The sequence below is a fragment of the Lutzomyia longipalpis genome, chromosome 3 (genome assembly GCF_024334085.1).
Source record: "Lutzomyia longipalpis isolate SR_M1_2022 chromosome 3, ASM2433408v1".
NCBI lineage: Eukaryota > Metazoa > Arthropoda > Insecta > Diptera > Psychodidae > Lutzomyia > Lutzomyia longipalpis.
The window spans coordinates 17,668,875-17,687,344 of NC_074709.1; the positions used below are offsets into that span (position 1 = coordinate 17,668,875).

An 18,470-nucleotide genomic window follows, 5' to 3' on the forward strand; every position below is an offset into this window, starting at 1 on the left:
TTCTTGTTCCTTTTTGATTCTCTACAAGTCTACGTCTGTTCTAATGGAATTCATAAGTAAGAACAACCTATACGGACTTGAATAACCTCCTTGATGCTCTACGTTTTTCCTTTTGTACATTTTCAATCTTCTGAAGTTTTATTTTTTTTAATAAATTTTACATATTAGTGTATTGATAAACCTCTCCGGTGTGCCATTCCAAGGCGGACTTCTCGATCTTGTTTCACATTGCCCTGACAATCCAAAGCTCAGGCTAAGCTCATTTTTTCCTGTCTTATACCAACTCGTTAGTAAATTGTCGATGCCGACTGAAGAAAATTACCCCAATAATTCCCATTCTTGGACTCTTGGCGTTCTCAACGCAGCGAAATGGGATGACAAAATACTGAAATGGATGGAGAAATGTTGTGTGTGGGATGTTCATCATCAAACATTGATTGTGTGTACCTAAACTCAATAAAGTATTCGAGAAGGAGCTCATGATGGCCATTGATGGTTGTTTTTCTACCCATTCCGATCGACTTGTGAATGAGCTGCTGCGTGAATTCCATGATCCACTGACGCGATGGGGAGCAGATGTCTCCTCCATTTGGGATGTGCAAGTGAAGGAAGAATCTTCCCAAGTGTGGTAATTCATCTGTGGGATCTGTGGCGTAATGAGAAAATTGATCATTCCGATTGAACTCATAAATCAATTAGTTGACCTGCTCATTTTTTTTCCTCCGTGCCGTACATCGTGGATGCAATTTCCAAATTGGACACCACACAATTGGGTGCTCTTTAGAGAGAGAGAGAGTTAATTCGAGAGTACAAATTCACGTTGTTTCCTCCACATGTGCATTTTATTTATTTTATTTTATTTTATGCTCCATGCTCCATGTTGGGACATGGTGCGAAATGCAAAATAACCGGATGGGAGTTTAATGACAAAATAAAAACACCCATCATTTGAACATTTACAATCATCATTTGCGCGAAGAGCATCCCAGAGACTTTCATCAGAGGGATGCCACCACGCGAGGATGTCTCATCATGATGATCCCAAAGCTAAAGACAATTTGCGCGCGAATCTCTCAATTTCCTCTGTGAGCAACAAAGTCTGGATAACCAATTAAAGGAATTAATTAGAATCACATTGAACAAGTTGAGAATTTCTCTAATTAATTCAGATTCTGGAGATGATTTTTTTTTCATCTTATTTGTGCCCCAGTGACGCATCTCGCTTCCTCGTCTTTTGTGCGCGCATTTCACAGCGTTCCCCGGCATTTGTACACCATGGTGGCAATTAAAATGTCAATTTGATGTAATTTAGTCCGGAGGTTCCTATTGAACATCTCTTAATACCAATCTATTGTGTACGACGCCCATCAGCAATTGAGGGGAATTGTGTGTGGGGTTTTGTGGATTGAGGAGTCCATTTCACTTTGGGTTTGATGTTAATTCCAAATGTATAAATATAGCAAAGTCCACTTCTATTGATTTTATTCTTCATTAATATAATTGACTATGTGCTACTAGAAGAATTATATCTTTCACGCCATTTCTCTTATATACAGCGAAGAAAATGCCGACCAACTTCAACTGTCCGCAATTTGCTACACAATCCATTAAGAATTTATTGGTACCGAGAGTGGAGGTTAAATAATTTTTAATTTAATTTTAATTGAAAAAAAATCAACAAAATACTCCATTTAATTCAGAATATTTTATTCTAAAGTAAAAACTTTAAAATTAAAAACTATTTTTGCTTAAATAAAACGAATTTATGTACTGACCTAATTGGAAGATTTATGCTTTTGACTTTTCTCATAAAATAATATTTTTTATGCAAGGCCTTTACCATACAAAAGTAAATTAGCATAATTTTACAAAATAAAATATAATAATAAGTACTAAAATGACCCCATTCTACTCTACACCAACGTTTTTCTGTACCGGTTATCAAAGCTATTTCATACCAAAAACGATAAACTTTACCATTTAAAACAAATGATTCAACATTGCTCTAAATCCCATTCACCACCAATTCCCTCCGAATATTAATTAAGTCGACTCTAAATGCCAATTGATCTGGTTACATATCAAATCTGCATACCACATGCTTCTGCTAATCATTAAGACAAGCAATTAAAAACGAGATGTTTTTCCAGGGTGTTTTACAATAAAATTAAATAATATTTTAGCGCAATACCCAGAGTGAGTCGTCAAGACATGCATGCATAGGACAGTTTATTCACTAAATGTGCATCTACTGCAATATCCGGGAGTGTATATTTACATTTTCCAACCATCATAATCCCATTAATTTCATGCAATTTCGCAGCTCTTGGAAGCGGAGCACAATTATGAAATCCACCGAGAGATGCAACATGAAATTGACAATCTCAAATGCAACAATTTTCTAAAAACATCCATCCCACTTTGCGGAGAGAACGTCTCACGCGGGGTGAATAGCACAGGCGATCATCTTTCTGTGTGTAATCCAGATTTTCAATTTCCAACTTTTATTGCACAGCCCCACTGCATCCCAGCAATTTTGCCATCGTTGTCTTTTTTTTGTTGTTATTCTTCAAGACACAACACGGTTAGTCGGGTTAGTCGCGCACCACACGGTGGTTGGGTGTTTGACGGTGACGCGCAGGCAAGGAGCGGATTAATGTGAATTGTGGTAAAGAGAAAGAGATTATTAATGCGATACATGGAGGAAAATTGTTTAAACGGAGGCTCGCGGATTCTTAAAATTCGCGTAATTGATTGCGGAACACTCTTGTCAGACATGCAGCTCTTAATATTCTTTCTTATTTATTTTAACTTTGCCAGGAGAAGTAGGTGTTTTCTCTCTTTGGAAAAAAAAGAAACACTTTTTGTTATAAATGCTATATTTATGAAATCCCGCCTGCACAAACCAGAATATGGTGAACGATAATAAAAAGCATATACCTACCTACCTCTGGAAATGACCCATGAAATATTGCTCATTTCCATTCAATGTTGGCAAAAAAGGAATATATTATTTTGTTATGTTTATCTGATCGCTTTTTGTCGTTTTACTGAAGAAATTTATATAATTCAGCGGGGATTGCAGTTTTGCTTTCAATTGCAAATTATGCTAAATTTAACAAATATGTGTTGTCTCTGCAAAACAGGGATTGTTCTTTCGTATTGGCATAATTTTCCACCCAAAAGGGAGATATTTTATATCGCCAACGTGATTGTCTTTGTGGTTTGAAATTGATAGAAAAGATTGCAAAAGCAGACATGTCTATTACCTAACCAATAAATGTGTAGTAATCTGTATAGGATAGATAGCACTTGCAGAAATCGAATTATCATAGTTTTTTGAACGTATCTATTTAATTGTTTAGAACTTATACTACTCTGTAAGGGAACACATCTTTTCAAAAATATTGATGACAATTCAGCTAAATGCTTCAAAAAGCACAACAGTGACGTCATTGTTAACATTTTTGCTTAGATCTTTGTTGATTTTTCTCATCTGATCCCTGTTGAAAATGGAAAATCTGTTTGGGGTTTTCTACAAACATAGAAAGGTTTTTCCATGCACAAACGAATAAATTTCTTTGAGGGGAATAATTCAACTGTTTAGAATATTGTGAAAGCATTTTTTCATTTTTTTCATTTCTTCTAAAATTCTTTTCGATCATAACAAGATTTTTTTTTAAATAATAACGGAAACATTAATTAAAGCTTAGATAGCGCTATATGCTTATAAGCCACCTTGCGGAGCCAAAATCAAACATTTTCAGCAAACTCTAAATTCAATATCCGCCGATAAAATAATTTTCTTTTTTTAACACTTTTCCTACAATTAAAATAAAACGTCTTAAATCAAATCATGACATAGAGAAACTAAAATATAACTTGAGGCGTATAAAATTCCATTATGGTTCCGGATTACGTTTTTGGGAATTGTATCTTTCAATTGGTATTTAGAGTTGAATGTTATATAGAAAACCATGGGAAATAGACTATTTTAAAAGTATTTAGGAGTGTTAAAGCATAAACATCTATTACAGCAAAAAAGTGTTCAGACGGCAATGAAAAAAAAAAACGCCGGGTGTCTAAAAGACATTTTTTACGCATTGCCCCAACTTTGGGTTTTTTATTTGATGAAAAAAAAAGTCAATTGGTGAGACGCAAAACACTCTGTGAGGAAGCTATTATTGGATCTTTGAGCTTTTTTTCTTGGAAGTCTCACCACTTGATCCATCCAGGTGGGAGAGTTGTGTGGGGAAAAAAGATGTATGATGATTGCCGTACCCATTGATCGAATTTAGTGGGCACATGGGGTTTTACATTTTCTGGGAGGAAGCGAATAATTGTGCGGAACTGATTGAAATAGATTTTCGTGCGATTAACGAAAATCATGCATCAGAGGTGGTGGCATTCACTTCACTAATTCGATCAAAATTGCTCTGCCTGGTACATGCCGGGGAGGGACTTATGTGGAAATTCCCATGGGGAGTATTTGCGTTTGGCATCTAAAAGTCGAACCGAGAGTGTGTTGGGAAGTGGCGGGATTACCCTGTGGCATCTGATAATCCAGAAATTATTTGAATATTCCTCCTTCTCACCAGACTGAATTTATATTCTCCATCGAAGTCGATAAATCGTTGCCACGCGGAGAAATCGATTTGAGGAGCAAGCACGAACCAGTTTACCACATTGTGGGGACTTTGAGCCCCCATGTACATAGTATGGAGAATAGAAAGGCGCACCATGTCTCAGGAGGGACTCAACACCATTCCAATTGAGTTATCTATCGTGACAGTGGACCTGAGTTTCGATGGTTTGTGGGTGAAAAATATACAACGAAGCTGGGATGTTGCACAAGCAGGACAAGATCTCTCCACAACCATTGATGCTGAGAGGCTGTAATGCAGCATGAAGAACATCTTTAGAGTATCAAATACATGAACACCTTTGCATCTCCACCCACGGAGATAAATTACTCAATACCCCTTAATCCTTCCATATTCAAGGATTTTCCTCATAGTACACGACTCGACTACCTTCATTTCCAATAAAGCACCCACAAGTATATATAGTCAACAATTCAGAATGCAGCATTTCAAGCATAAGAGCTTTTGGGTTATGCTTCAGGAGATGCTTTACTATGTGGATTATTGATGGTGTTTTGTCCCGGTATATACTCCAATGGGATTGCAATGCAAAAGTTTTATTATGAAATACAATTTTGCCCAGGAAATCCAATGAGATTTCCACCCGGAATTATTCAAAGTATTTTCAAGTGTTTGCAATCGAACCCCACCCACTCTATGAAAATAATTCACCGTGCACGTGTTCTCCAGCGATTACCAAGATATAAAGGTGGTGGTCAGAGGTGCATTGCTCAACTTAATTCTGCACCAGAAAAGCAGCAATTTTGTATGCTTTGGAGCAACATAAAAGCGGCTAAAAAATAAAATTTTTGGAAGTGTATTTCTTGCCTCGAGAAGTGGCACCGGACAAGATTGGGATCTTTTGAGACGCGCGCGTCTAGCTTTTTGTCAATCAAATGGACCAGAAAGATGTTAATCCGGTGGCTGGTGATGGAAACATTGATGCTCAGCCCACGTTCTTAGAGTCTCAAAAAATCTTGGGAGAGATGGACAAAAAACACGGAGACCTCACACCTGAAGATGGGATTAATCTTTTGTATATAAATTGTCACTCCTCGTGCATTTTAAGGGGATCATTTGTGCAGCATAATGCTCTCAGGGGAATCTGTCGTTAAGTCCAATATTCGCCAAAATTCTTGAAAGCCTCAAAGCTCCAAAAAGAACGTTTAAATCGCGAATTTTGCGAGGATTTTTTTTAATGAAGAAGGTTTTGGGTAAAGTTGGTTATTTCGGCCATTCTTCTCTATGCTAATATGAAAAATTCTCAGAATATACATTTACATAAATACATATATTCAAAAACAAACCCCTTTTAAAAGATGCTGCTTCAAACAATCTTCCGTGGATCAATGGGAGTTACAAAGTCCTTTTTAGGACCCCCACCTTATTCAATTGCATTCATTGTTCTCGTTATAATTCCTTTTCAGCAAGCAAGAGTACGTTTTGTGTTCTCTATTATGAAGCCACAAAGGGAGCTAAATATAAAGAGAGAAGGATTTAAAATGGAATGAGAAACAAGAAACTGACCATGGCGGTTTTTATTGCTTCTTAAGTCAGGCGAATTGTCGTGCCTCGTGCTCAGCAGCCGCCTTCGCAAAATGATTTGTTGTTGAGCACCAAATGGGAGGGAAATTATCATTTTAAAAACATTCCCAATTAACGGCTATAGCGCGAAATTACGTACCAGCGCGGATCTTGGAAGAATATCGCGCATAAAGAGAGCACCTCGAGTGTTCCACATTTTCGGGGAAAGAAAATGTCGAACAAAGTCCGTTTTTGCATTTTAAAAGCTCTAAAGAGACACAAAACTATTAATTTCCCCATGGCTCGTAAAATATGTTCTGCTGTCGGCATGTTGAGTGTGTTCTCCCCGGGTTTTCTGCAAGTCCATTCTAATCAATTGGACTGTCGCAAAATTGGAATACTATTCATGGCACAATTCCATTTCGAGAGTGTGTGCCTTTCAGTGTTTGTCTCACTCCTTGGTGGAGGCATAAGAGTGCAATTTTTCATCTTGTGCCCAATTCAATGACTGTCCCATAAAACTTGAATGCTTTGCATTTCATTTATTGCAGATCAATGAGTTCTTTTGCTTAAATAGAAGCGAGGCGGATTGCATTTGGAAACTTTTATTGGGGAAATGGGGGCAATAAAATGTGACATACGTCCAAGTCTGTTGATTGGATAACTATTTGATCGTTTTCTCTAATAAATTTAGTAAAATGTTTGAGGCGCTTGATCTCAGACAGAATTTTTTAAATGGTAACATGTTGTAGATTTGCAAGAGCGTGTATAAAAAAATTATATATTCTACTGTGCGTAATAAATGATTAAAGTGACCGTGTAGTTTAAAAGCACTTTTGCGATCAAAGGATAGAAAGGGGTTCGTTAATTGGCGCAATTCTTAGGAAATTCTCGGGATTTTGCACACCATTCTCGGGCATTTTATAAAATATTCCGAGATTTTGTAAAACTTTGCTGCAGGATGGAATGCATGAGAGTCATTCCCTTAGGGGTTCATCAACCATCTAATATTCACTCGCACTTTGTTCACTTGCCCAGAAATAACTCTTGGCGGGTGCAATTATCTGCAGAGACAATTAAATTTACATACACGGTACATCCCACCGGGGACCCAAAATTCAATTGGATTTAATATGCTGTGCCCCCCGCGCTCCTTGAAAATAAATTCCAGGCCAGTGCATTTGTAATTAATCGTGTGAGTTCCAACATTATTTGAGGGGGGGAATTGTATGTTTTTGGGGGGATCAGGAAAAATTCGTTGTGTGTTTTTTGGGAGGGTTGTGACACCCGCGGGAGGGTTGTAAATTTATGTCATGAGAACATGGGGCAAAAGTGGGGTGAAAATATCGTGTAAGTGCCATGCTGAAGGGAATAACAAATAAATTTCACAGCAGAAAAATTCCTCTTTCAGCTTGTTTTTTTTATATACTGAACCATCCCCTTCAACCACTTCAATTAATTTTCATTTTATCTCTTGAGCCCCTCCGTCTATGGTGAAAAGCAAATGTGGTCGTACTGGGGGGATGGTCTGTGCCTTTGATCTCTACTACACGAGAGTGGCAAATGCGGTACCATTGCGCGTTGTTCCACCAGATTTTAAATTTAAATCCACAAGATGGGATTAAATTCAGACCACGGATCATTTGGAGGGTACTCTTTTAGGGTACATCTCTCTCTGTATATGAACTACTTTACCGCAAAACAAGAGCAAGCAGAACAAATCAATTCGCTTGAAATGAAAAAGCTGTGCCTGTGCAAAGGGTGCAAGATGTCCCAGACAGTTTATTTATTTATTTTTAAATTTTCCCAACAGCTTTAAGAGAAATGATTTAAGTTAAACACAATAATGATCATAAAAAATTTGCATGAATTTTTTATGATGACTTTTATTGAATTGTCGGCATAGAGTTCAGACTTCTCAATGCAATAATATTGTAGAAATGTAAACAAATAATATCGTGTGCCTGGAATGTCTTGCAGGGGTAAAAAGGGGGCTTCTGCAGAGGTGAATGATTCCTCTGGCTTATACAAATCGTCCGACACTAATTTGCCTCTTTATAAATTCCCCAAGTCTTCTGTAACTAGTTTAAAGAGTGCACAACTGCGGAGATTCTCGGGTGAACTCATAAAATTTCCCTCCTCTTCTGTATACTTTTCCCCCATACAAGACCACTGGCGAGAGCTCCTAAGTCAAGTCTTTAGTTCGATAATAAATGTTAAGACATTGCGTGCAGATTATTTTCCAACTCTCCTCCTGCACACACCATTCGCTTCCCCATCTTCGGATGTATTGTATAGGTAGATTGTATATAATTTTTGCGATATTCCCCGGTGACTTTTACACAGAACACATGATGGTCGTCCACTGGGGGCACATAGTGGAGAAATACCAAAAGAAACAAAGATACTCTGTGTAGAAGCTGTGGGTATGAGTTGCAGAAGGATTGAACTAAAAAGGAAGAGAATTTATAGCGCCAGGTGGAGCGAAACATCAAAGAACAAACATGCGCTGCTCAATTGTTCTTTGCTATATGTAAAAGAAAATATTAAATCACACTTCAACCCACCAGAGCGACTACCATCTTCCACCCATGTGAGGCAATCTCGCGTCGATCGTTTGTGAAGCATTTAACAGGGCTTTTTCCACTATTTTAATCGAGAAATTTTGAGTGACGTGAAGCGATTAGTATCGCTCGAATGCCAATTTTACCGAATCCAATCGGATACTCTACTCAATCCTTCATTATCCGGAATGAGTCTCTTATGCGCGAGATTCGTTTTACCCCACAACATGAGAGCACTATCTTCTTAAGCTATATGTTCTATGTTACTGCATTATTTTGATTATTTTTTTTCTTGGCTTTAAAGGAATAAAAATTGCCTATATTTTAAATCGAATTTTACATCAATGATTCACACTAGGACTGTGATCCCTAATTGAATACGTATAATACTCTAGATTTTTTTTTATATAATTTATTAGTGTATATTGTATTCTAAGACACTGTTGTACCGTTTATTACCTCATAAGTTCATAGCATAAAATATAGCTAATTTAAAAACAGTAAAATCATGTTAAGAAAACTTTTCTTCATATAATTCCGCGTAATTTAAACCACTTGAGCAAAATTATATTTTTTCAGCTTTTCATTTTAATCACATTTTTTTTTTGCTGCAAAAATGACAAAATTGTCAGCTACCCGTGCTGAAATTATCATATAAATTGCGAGCTTTCACTCCGCCAAAAGCCAACAAGGCTATCAATTATTGCACAAAATTGCCCCACTTGCTATCCCCCGCACATGGTCGCTGTGTAAAAATTCGTTGGAGGTCCACAATGAAAGTCTTAGAGTGGTTTGCAATCAGTGAGTTCTTGTTGTGTCTCGACAAAGACCCAGAGAGAATGGGATTTATTGACCGCGCCCCAGCAATGCCTTTTCAATTGAGCACATTCGCCGAATCTCCCCCGCGGATATCTCGAACCTCGCGCAAGGTGAGCCCCGCGAACGTGACTCCATGATTAGCTCTAGACTTTCAATGGGACACCTAGCTATAGTATGTGCTTCCGGCTGATGTGTTTTGTATCTACATGATCATTGTGTGGGGGGGATGCGTTTTCCGCGTGAAATAGCGCGTAATCGATTTTGAGGGCACGCGAAGGGACAAAATGCGGTTCGTTGCACTCCAACGGTCAAATAGGGGGTGTGCAAATCAATCGACTGCGAGAGGGTGCAAAAAAATCAATTTGTTCACCATCATACAAGAAAGAGTGCAATGAATCCTCAATAACGACTGAATTCCATCATATATTGTCTGGTTGTCAACAATGTGGCGGCAGAAAAAAAATCTGCGTGGGGCTATAAATAAATTGCGAATGGCGGGATGAAAGTTCTCGGGGCGATAGATTAATTAATTGGGTGAGATCAGACATTTGGCACCTGATTCTACCTTCTCATATTTTGTACCTATGTCTATTCTCTCATCTGGTGGGATGTGAGAGGTGTTTTTCGCTGTCCGCCAATAATATTCCGCATATGAGCATGAGATAAATCACAAATCGTGACAGAAAGTCAAGTGCAACGGCGGTTTTAGCACGGAAAGTGCTCGCGATTGTTACTCCGTAGACGCAATTCAATTGTATCCAATTTTCACGATCGAACAAGAAGATCTTTGGCGGGATGATCTACTTTACTGCGCGCGGGAGAATCGTGAGATTGCAATTAGAAAGTTTTCTCGATTCACTCTCAAAAGCAATCGATGCTATTTAGATGGAAACTTTCAGTGTCGCTCTCAATGATCCTCAGTGATCATACCACCAAACGTCTTCTCGCGATCGCAACCTCCGCGTGGTTTTTTTTGTAGTGCAAACAATTGACTATGGGTGAGTCAATAAAAATAGCCCATGAGATGAACGAGACAAGCACGCGGTATTATTTTTCCAATTCTCCATCCACAATTAATCACTCAGCATGATCGCTGAAAATGATTTGGGGCGTCAAAGAATGGCTGCCATGGTGCATTTCACGAAGAGCTTGTTTTTTTGTTGTTGTTTTTATCCTCCTGGCCTCAGGAATTAATGACTGTCTTAATTGAGAATAATGACTGAGGATCAATTAATAATCCAACATCACAATCCTTTTCATTTTGCAGATGGTTTTGTCATTTTGACGACGACAACTATGTGAATGTGCCGCGTCTTGTGCGCCTCCTGGATGAGTATTCAGCCTCAAAGGATTGGTACCTCGGGAAGCCAAGTATTTCTTCTCCCCTGGAAATCATCATGGATAATGTGAGTAATACCACCATAAACTATTTATTAGTTTCTATTGTCCCTGACAAACAAAGAGATCGCGCGCCCCACCCAATTGCCCAGGCCGATCAACGATCTACATTTTCTTGATCACTAGATGGGCGCAACCACATTGCTCACCGAGAAGATCGTTTAATTTGTCACTGTCTCAGGTGATATCGGAGACGTCGATCTCGAAAGGGAGTGAAATTCCAAACAGTCTCTATATGTGGATATAGCCGGGTGCGATCACAGCACAAATCGCACATGATCATGCTGAGGCATTGAGATCGCAAAATTGCAAATGGTTGGTCATAACCCCCTTAGGCAAAAACTATCCATTTTTCACCGTGATCCTCTCACTCTGCGGCAGGGCGAATTCATAAAATACTTCATAGTGCGAAAAGAGATCGCCTAATGACGATGATCGTACATCGCGATATTAACTAAATTTATTGCAGAGTCGCAGTTTGAATTTGTAATTCGGTTATTTTGAATTTCAAATTTTTTATTCTTCGAAATCACTTTTTGAAGCACTCGGGCGGCATCGTAAATTGCCTCGGATGAGATTGTAAAAATTTGTCAAAAGTGTTACGCATTTTTAAATAAAGCATAAAGTTTTTATAATTTGAATAATAAAAAAAACAGAAGAAATTTGTGTTTAGAATTGAAAGAAATGCTGAAATATTTATTACTGAAGATCAAGATGTCAAGATTATGGTCCAATAGAAGTTCTGTCAAAAAAAGTTCTGTCATTTTTTTGGGTTTTGTTAAACGCAAAGTAGTTTTCAAATTTTTTAAAGCTTTTTTTTCAATTAATTTATTCTTTAAGGCTATTAGTTTGATTTAAATCGTTTAATCAACATATACCGTTTAATTTTAAAATGCATAACGTCTTTTTAAAAGAATTCCTTTAGAATTTTCATGTTATCCTATACAAAAAACTTATCGCATGACAAAAATTAATTTTAAAAGTTTATTATTTGCATTAAAAATCTATTGAAAGCATTCCATTTTGCTTTTCAAATTCTCACGACGAAGGCTGAATTAAATTCTTTCGTGTTTACATCCCATTTAAATCACTTGATCAAGCAGCGATCGCTACTAAAACCATCGTTCCTCGATCATTCTCAATAACTTGATCTCATGCTATGCATTCATATTCAAATTTTAGCGTTTCTCTAAATCACTTTTCCAACAAAAAAAAAATATAAAGATGAGAAAAGAACGCTCTGAGGACCTCACTTTTGCCTACTGATCGCTCGGATGATCATTGAAAATTCCTCAATGGTCAAATATACAGCCACCATCGCATTAGCATTGTGCGGGAGCCATATATACCGAAAATAATCTAAACCGGGGAGATGAAGAGAGCGGGGACTTAATATTAACTGTCAGTCTAATGTGGTGATTCCATCAATTCTCAAAATGTATTCCATTTCATTCTCAATAATAATAATAATCTATTGATCGCGCCTTTATAGTCAACCAGGGCGTTGGTGAGGCGATGTATTAAAACTCTTTAGTTAAATTTTTTCGTATGGGCTGTCTTTTTCTATATAAGGAGGTTACCGAACCTTTTAGATGCGCAAGCTTCTTGCTTTCAGTGTAAATCTTTCTTCTGATTCATATTCATTTTCGCTTTATTCACGTTTTTTTTGTATACCGTGGAGAAGGGTAAATTTGTTTTTTATTGTTATGGTGTTAAAATTGTCAATTTTTATGCCAATTTAATTTCTTTCAAATATTTGAGCAAAAGGAATAAAATTAGCAGTTACAAATATTTTTGTATACTAGATTTAGCATAGAATTAGACCTAATACTAACCTAACCTAACTTAATGAACCTTTCTTTCGTTTTATATTTGAGTTTGATTATAAAATCAAGCAAAGACGCAAAAAAACAGAAAATTAAAGGAAAATCAAAGATCTAAAAATAGCTATAAAATTATTTCTTTTTAAGTTTAAGAATTTACTTGTGTCTCCTTGAGTACTTTGATTCTCTCAATCGTAAAGTCCGCCATTTTGGAAATTATTAGATTTCAAAATAATCAATATTTTCATACTTGTAACAGTCCCATAATATTTAAAGCTTCACTTTGAATCTTTTAAAGTTTAGAATCAAAAGATTTAATTTAAAGATAAAATTTCACGCAATTTAAAGCTGGTAAAGCTGGCCTAATTTACGGTACTCCTTCCTATCCACCTCGTGATTGTCTTGCAGACTTTTTTTTTACTTGTTGAGAAGGTATGAGAAGCAAGCAAAACTATATACAGAGACCAGCGACCCACTAATTTGGGATCTCTTTCACTCTTATGCTGCCACATGGGTGCAAAATAATAATAATAATGGAAATGGTCTTTTAAAAAAAAGAATCTCTCGCGGGAGCATTGTGAGGCGAGCGCATAAATTATTATGAACTTTTCTATACTTGCACCGGTGTGAGGGCCCCAAAAGCGCGCGGTGTATACGCCCATTAAGTGTGCTTGTCCCGGTGCAATGGAACATGAGAGAGTAGCAATAATTAACTCAAATTGATTCTGCATCGACTTTAAGCCCATAAATCGTCATTTTGTGACGATTCACGCACATTTCGCCACGGAATCCGTATTATACTCTGTTCATATACCTCGTGGTCCCGGTCAATTGTCACGTCTCCCGCGTCTTGGCATTTCCCGCGCAATCATGCGGGACAGATTGCGAGTGGATGGTGTGGTGTAGGCTACAAGAACCTGGAGGCTACAGATGGAGGAATTAATGTAGTCACAGTGTTGCCCTCCTGCTGGGTAGAAACATGCCTGAATTATATTCACTGTCTCTTTGTTCGCTCTCGCCCTCTAAATTGATATTAATGCCACTCACCGATCGGGTTGCATAAGTCAACATGCACCATAATCACATCGAACAACCCAAGTGACGATTGATGCTGAGAAGCGAGAGGTGTGGGGGTCACATCATGATTTGCTCCATACACAGGACGAAAACCATTTGCTCTTATCAATTAGCCTGTAGAGAGCTCCTTCACCACCACTCAGGGCTTTACTCTGTCGTACAATGACCCCTCTGTGTTTTGCAGGAAGTTCCTCTTAATTCTCCAATTTACATTTACTTGTCTGCAAGTCCCGGAGTATGCAATCCGCATACATACTCCGGGGGTGCAAGATGTGGGAATAATTCCTTTAATTGACGAGGACTCATCTGTGCGTCCGATAACATTTTCAAATGGAATGTATCCGAGTATTATTCTGTAAATTTATCCTGTTGTTGTTTATACAACATGATGTAAAGTCATCGTGTTGTAAGAGATGCAAACCAATGTAAAATGAGATGTATTTATACAGTTAGTGTGTCGCATAAGGAATCGGCTTGAACCACTAATGCTTCACATAACGAATTCTCTGAAGAAGTATCATATAGAGTCAGCAGTGATAGATTTTCTGTTACAAAATTCCAACAAATTAATTTGTTAAATCATGAATTGATGATTCGTACAACGAACAAAGCAAGGAAGAAAGTCTTTAAAAATTTTATTTTTTTCAAGATCTTTACTTTTCAGCTTTTGTTATAAAAGTCAAAGTAATTTTAAAATATTAAAAGTTTTTACCATTTTTATACTTAATGCGAATCATCACTGTATTGTTTCTCATTATTGTTCTCCTAGTTAAAGTTTCGCTAATGAAGCATTTTCAAGACAATTTTCTTCTTCTGAACCACCCTCTGCAAACACCACAAATGGCACATTATTAATTTTCTCGCTCAGCAATTTCTCTCGCCACAATTTCTTCTTGGCAAATATTTTGAAGGATGCTGCGGTCGCCAATTCATTTGGCGTCCAAATAGACTCACAGCCACAACTTTTGCCTTCCTCCTCCAAAGTCAAAAGATCATTTATGTGGTTTTCTTCTTACTCTCCAAGCTCCACTTTTAGGCTCCACTTCTCTGAATTGGTACTCCAAAGCGAATCTTGAGGTCAGTATTGTGGGTTCTTTTTTTTCATAAACTGAAAGTTTTCTTCTGACACCAAAGAGATAAATGGGCGTATAAATCGATAGAATTTTTTAGTTGAAAATTGAATGGTGATGCCTTGTTAGCGAGTAAAAAGAATCAAGGAAAATATAGAGAAATTGCGGTTAAAAAAATTCAAATTCTTTCCGATAAATAGATCTTAAGAAACCAGAAAGTGCATCAAAGTCGGGAGCTAACGTGCACACGATGATCTCTCATAGAGGCCACGCATATTTCTCGTATATCACCAATTTCAGAGACACAATCTTCGTGTTCTTGGCCATTTTCTAGCCATGTTTTACATCCAATTTTTGACGTGGAGATCGCAATAAAAGTCTCACATTTCTTTAGCCACTCCCCATGAGATTCCCATCAATCGTCCGCAATCGATTGAAGCAAACGCAACACGCGAAGAGATCTCAATCTTCCAATGAACGACAATTAGGCGAGTCCCCAAAGAATTTTTTTTTTTTCAAACATACAGCCAAAAGGCATTTGCATAGGAAACATGTCCAGAAAATCTACTAAATCTCTAATTCCGTCACTATATTTTTTTCTGGTTTTCTTGAGAGAAAATTTATTCTTCATTCAGTCAAAGAGTATTCCTTAAATCGTTGAGATTTCATTAGAAATCACTGCTATTGCCTTTGATCTTGAGATTGTTTTTTTTTTTAATTATTTTATTGAGCTTTAAAGGAATATATGTATTTCTGTATGGCAAAACCATTATTCGAGGAAACAATTGAGATACACGCAATCAAATTAACATTAAGGAAAAACAGGAAATATTTACTAAAAAATGCAACAATGACGTCACTATTGTGTTTTTCTGTCTTTTTTAATGCATGAAATAAACTACATATTAGTTTTGATAATGTAATTTTATCTTCATTGAAAGGGACGAAAACACAATTGTGACGTCATTTTTTTTACCTTTTTATATATTTTTTCTGTTATTTCTAAATTGATTCTCTTAAATATGCTAATTTATTTGTAAATACCCTTAAGCTGTGATTTAGAACAGATCTTAAAATTTTATATGTTATTTGAAATTCTATAACACATAATTTTAAACACTTGGAAACACAGAGAATCACAAAACCCTGCCAGCGTGTTTGCTCTGCAGCTCTGTTTTCTTCCAATATATGTTTTCGGTCGATAAATTGGCGGTGGCGGATCACCTTATTGTCTCTAATGGAAATTTATTTAATGATTTCTTCTCTCGTGTTCAAAATTTTGGGTGATTAAAAAGCGAACGAAAAATCGAAAACATGCATCTTTTTAGTTTCTCGATGAAGACAAATAAATAACGCCATCACCACAGCTCCTCGTTCTCTCGTGTTTATTTTAAATCATTCTCTTTAACTTTAAATTTTTGTAAATTGGTTGATAAAACTTTATGAAAATTTCTCAGAAAGCTTTTCACTTAATTAATGTTTTTTTTTAGAGAGATTTTAATTTAATTTCTCTATTTTAGAAATTTTAAAGTAGGTAATTTTTCGGATTAGTCAAAGCAAATCTATTAGATTGTCCACAAGAGGGCGTTTCTTTAGGTGATATTTGCCAATAGATGGCAATACACTGCAAGACGCTAACAGATATTTAAATTTTAAAATTATTACTGCCGTGTCACGTTTTTGAGGATATGGATTTGGAAACTTTTAATGATTGCCCTCGTATGAACTTTCAACACCTGCAATTTCAACAAAACATGATTGCATACTTTTCCCGCGTACTGTACAACATCACCGGGGACCAGATAAACTTTCGAGATAATCACGGGGCAATATCGGATTAATTTTTCTTTCCCATAAAAAAAATGAATAAGAAAACCACGCGTAGTGAGGAATGCCAAAGAAAGAACGAAAGAATCTTCCCGGAGAAACGAGTTCCTGTCTTAATGCGATCACCAACAGCTGAAATGGTGGAATTATTCAAAATGATTCCATTCAGTGAAATTAACCAATACCTAATCAATTTCTCTAATACCCTCCTCGGGGACACAGAAAAAAATATTAATTCCTCTTTTATCTCTTTTCTTCAAGCAGAAATCAGCGCGAGACAAGAAGATCACCTTCTGGTTCGCCACGGGCGGTGCAGGGTTCTGCATCAGTCGGGCATTGGCGCTGAAGATGCTCCCCATTGCCGGCGGCGGGAAATTTGTGGAGATCGGCGACAAAATCCGCTTCCCAGACGACGTCACGATGGGCTTCATTGTGGAGCATCTGCTGCGGATACCGCTAACAGTTGTGGATCAATTTCACTCCCATCTGGAACCGATGGAGTTCCTCAGGCCGGAAATGTTCCACGATCAAGTGAGTGTGAAGAGCTGAAATTTTTTTTTGCTCTCCTGACATAGATTCAGTGGGGCTTCTGGAATTCCCAGCATGGGGGCAATTCTTAACATTTGATCGAGAGAAATAATATTAAAATTAGACCACTGGCATTTAAATTTGCCCATGTGACGCAAATTAAATTAATTCAGGAAGAGAAAAAACTAAATTTATGAAAACTTAAATTTTAATCTTTGTAATAAAATTCTTTTAATTTGTTTTCTTGTAGGTCTCCTTCAGCTATGCTCGCATGAAGAATGAGTGGAATGTGGTGAAGATTGATGGATTCGACACAAAGACAGACCCGAAGAGATTCTACAGCCTACACTGTCACCTCTTCCCCTATTTTAGCTTCTGCCCCAGGTGATGGACACCCCAGTCTTCCTCAAACGGGCAGCTCTCCTAAAAGCTTCCCGGACAGCCGATGCGGCATCGTGAATGTTCAGCCAAATATTAAAAAAAAAATCCCGGCGGAGCATCCCCGGAAATCTCTCTGTATATAGTTTTTAAAAAATCCTTCTCTGAAGGAAGCAAGAAAAAAACGTGACTTTTTTGTCTGTGATCTCTGTAAAAGGCGTGAAAGGGGCCAACGAATTGTGTGAAATAAAAAAAAATCGAAAAAGAATTCAAATAAAAACGATTAAATGTTAAATATTCTTTTAGCATCCTAATTTAAGCTGTTTTAATAAAATGTTTCTAGTCTCTTGAAGAGAAATTTTGCCACTAGAATTTTTATGAAATTCAGCGTGGAATGAACTTTTGAGAAAAGTCAAAAAAAATTGTTAAAATTCAATGTAAGATTGGGAAGAAAAAATCGAAGAAAAATCTGTGTGAATTATGTTGTTATTTTAAGTGTATTAAATGCAAATTAAATATTTTTGAAAAACACAAGAAATTGTTTTATTATGTTTAAGAAGTTTGTGATCAGCGAAATTAAAAAAATATTCGGGTTTGGAAAAAGAAGATTGATCGTTTTTTAACGACTTTTCTTTTGAAAAATTCAAACAACATGAAATCAAAGTGAAACATGTATTTCAGTGAAGAATATTGAATTTGAACCTTCAACGGTAGAATCATTGAAAATTTCACTGAAATAATTCAAGAATTTCATAAAAGAATTTTGCGTAAGAAAAATGTGTTCATTAGGGCAATTCACAAAGAAAAGTAAGTAGTAAT

At 36.9% G+C, this 18,470-nt stretch overlaps 1 protein-coding gene across 2 annotated transcripts in view; it reads left to right on the forward strand.

The window, feature by feature from the left end:
• Positions 1 to 18,189, forward strand: part of LOC129792435 (fringe glycosyltransferase) — a 114,064-nt gene extending 95,875 nt beyond the window's left edge. For both annotated transcript variants that reach the window (XM_055831498.1, XM_055831497.1), the window contains 3 exons: positions 10,818 to 10,956; positions 17,010 to 17,276; positions 17,524 to 18,189. In XM_055831498.1, the coding sequence (XP_055687473.1) occupies positions 10,818 to 10,956; positions 17,010 to 17,276; positions 17,524 to 17,661 (544 nt within the window). In that variant the 3' untranslated portion in view covers positions 17,662 to 18,189. The remainder of the gene's footprint in view (positions 1 to 10,817; positions 10,957 to 17,009; positions 17,277 to 17,523) is intronic.
• The last annotated feature ends 281 nt before the right edge of the window (positions 18,190 to 18,470 follow it).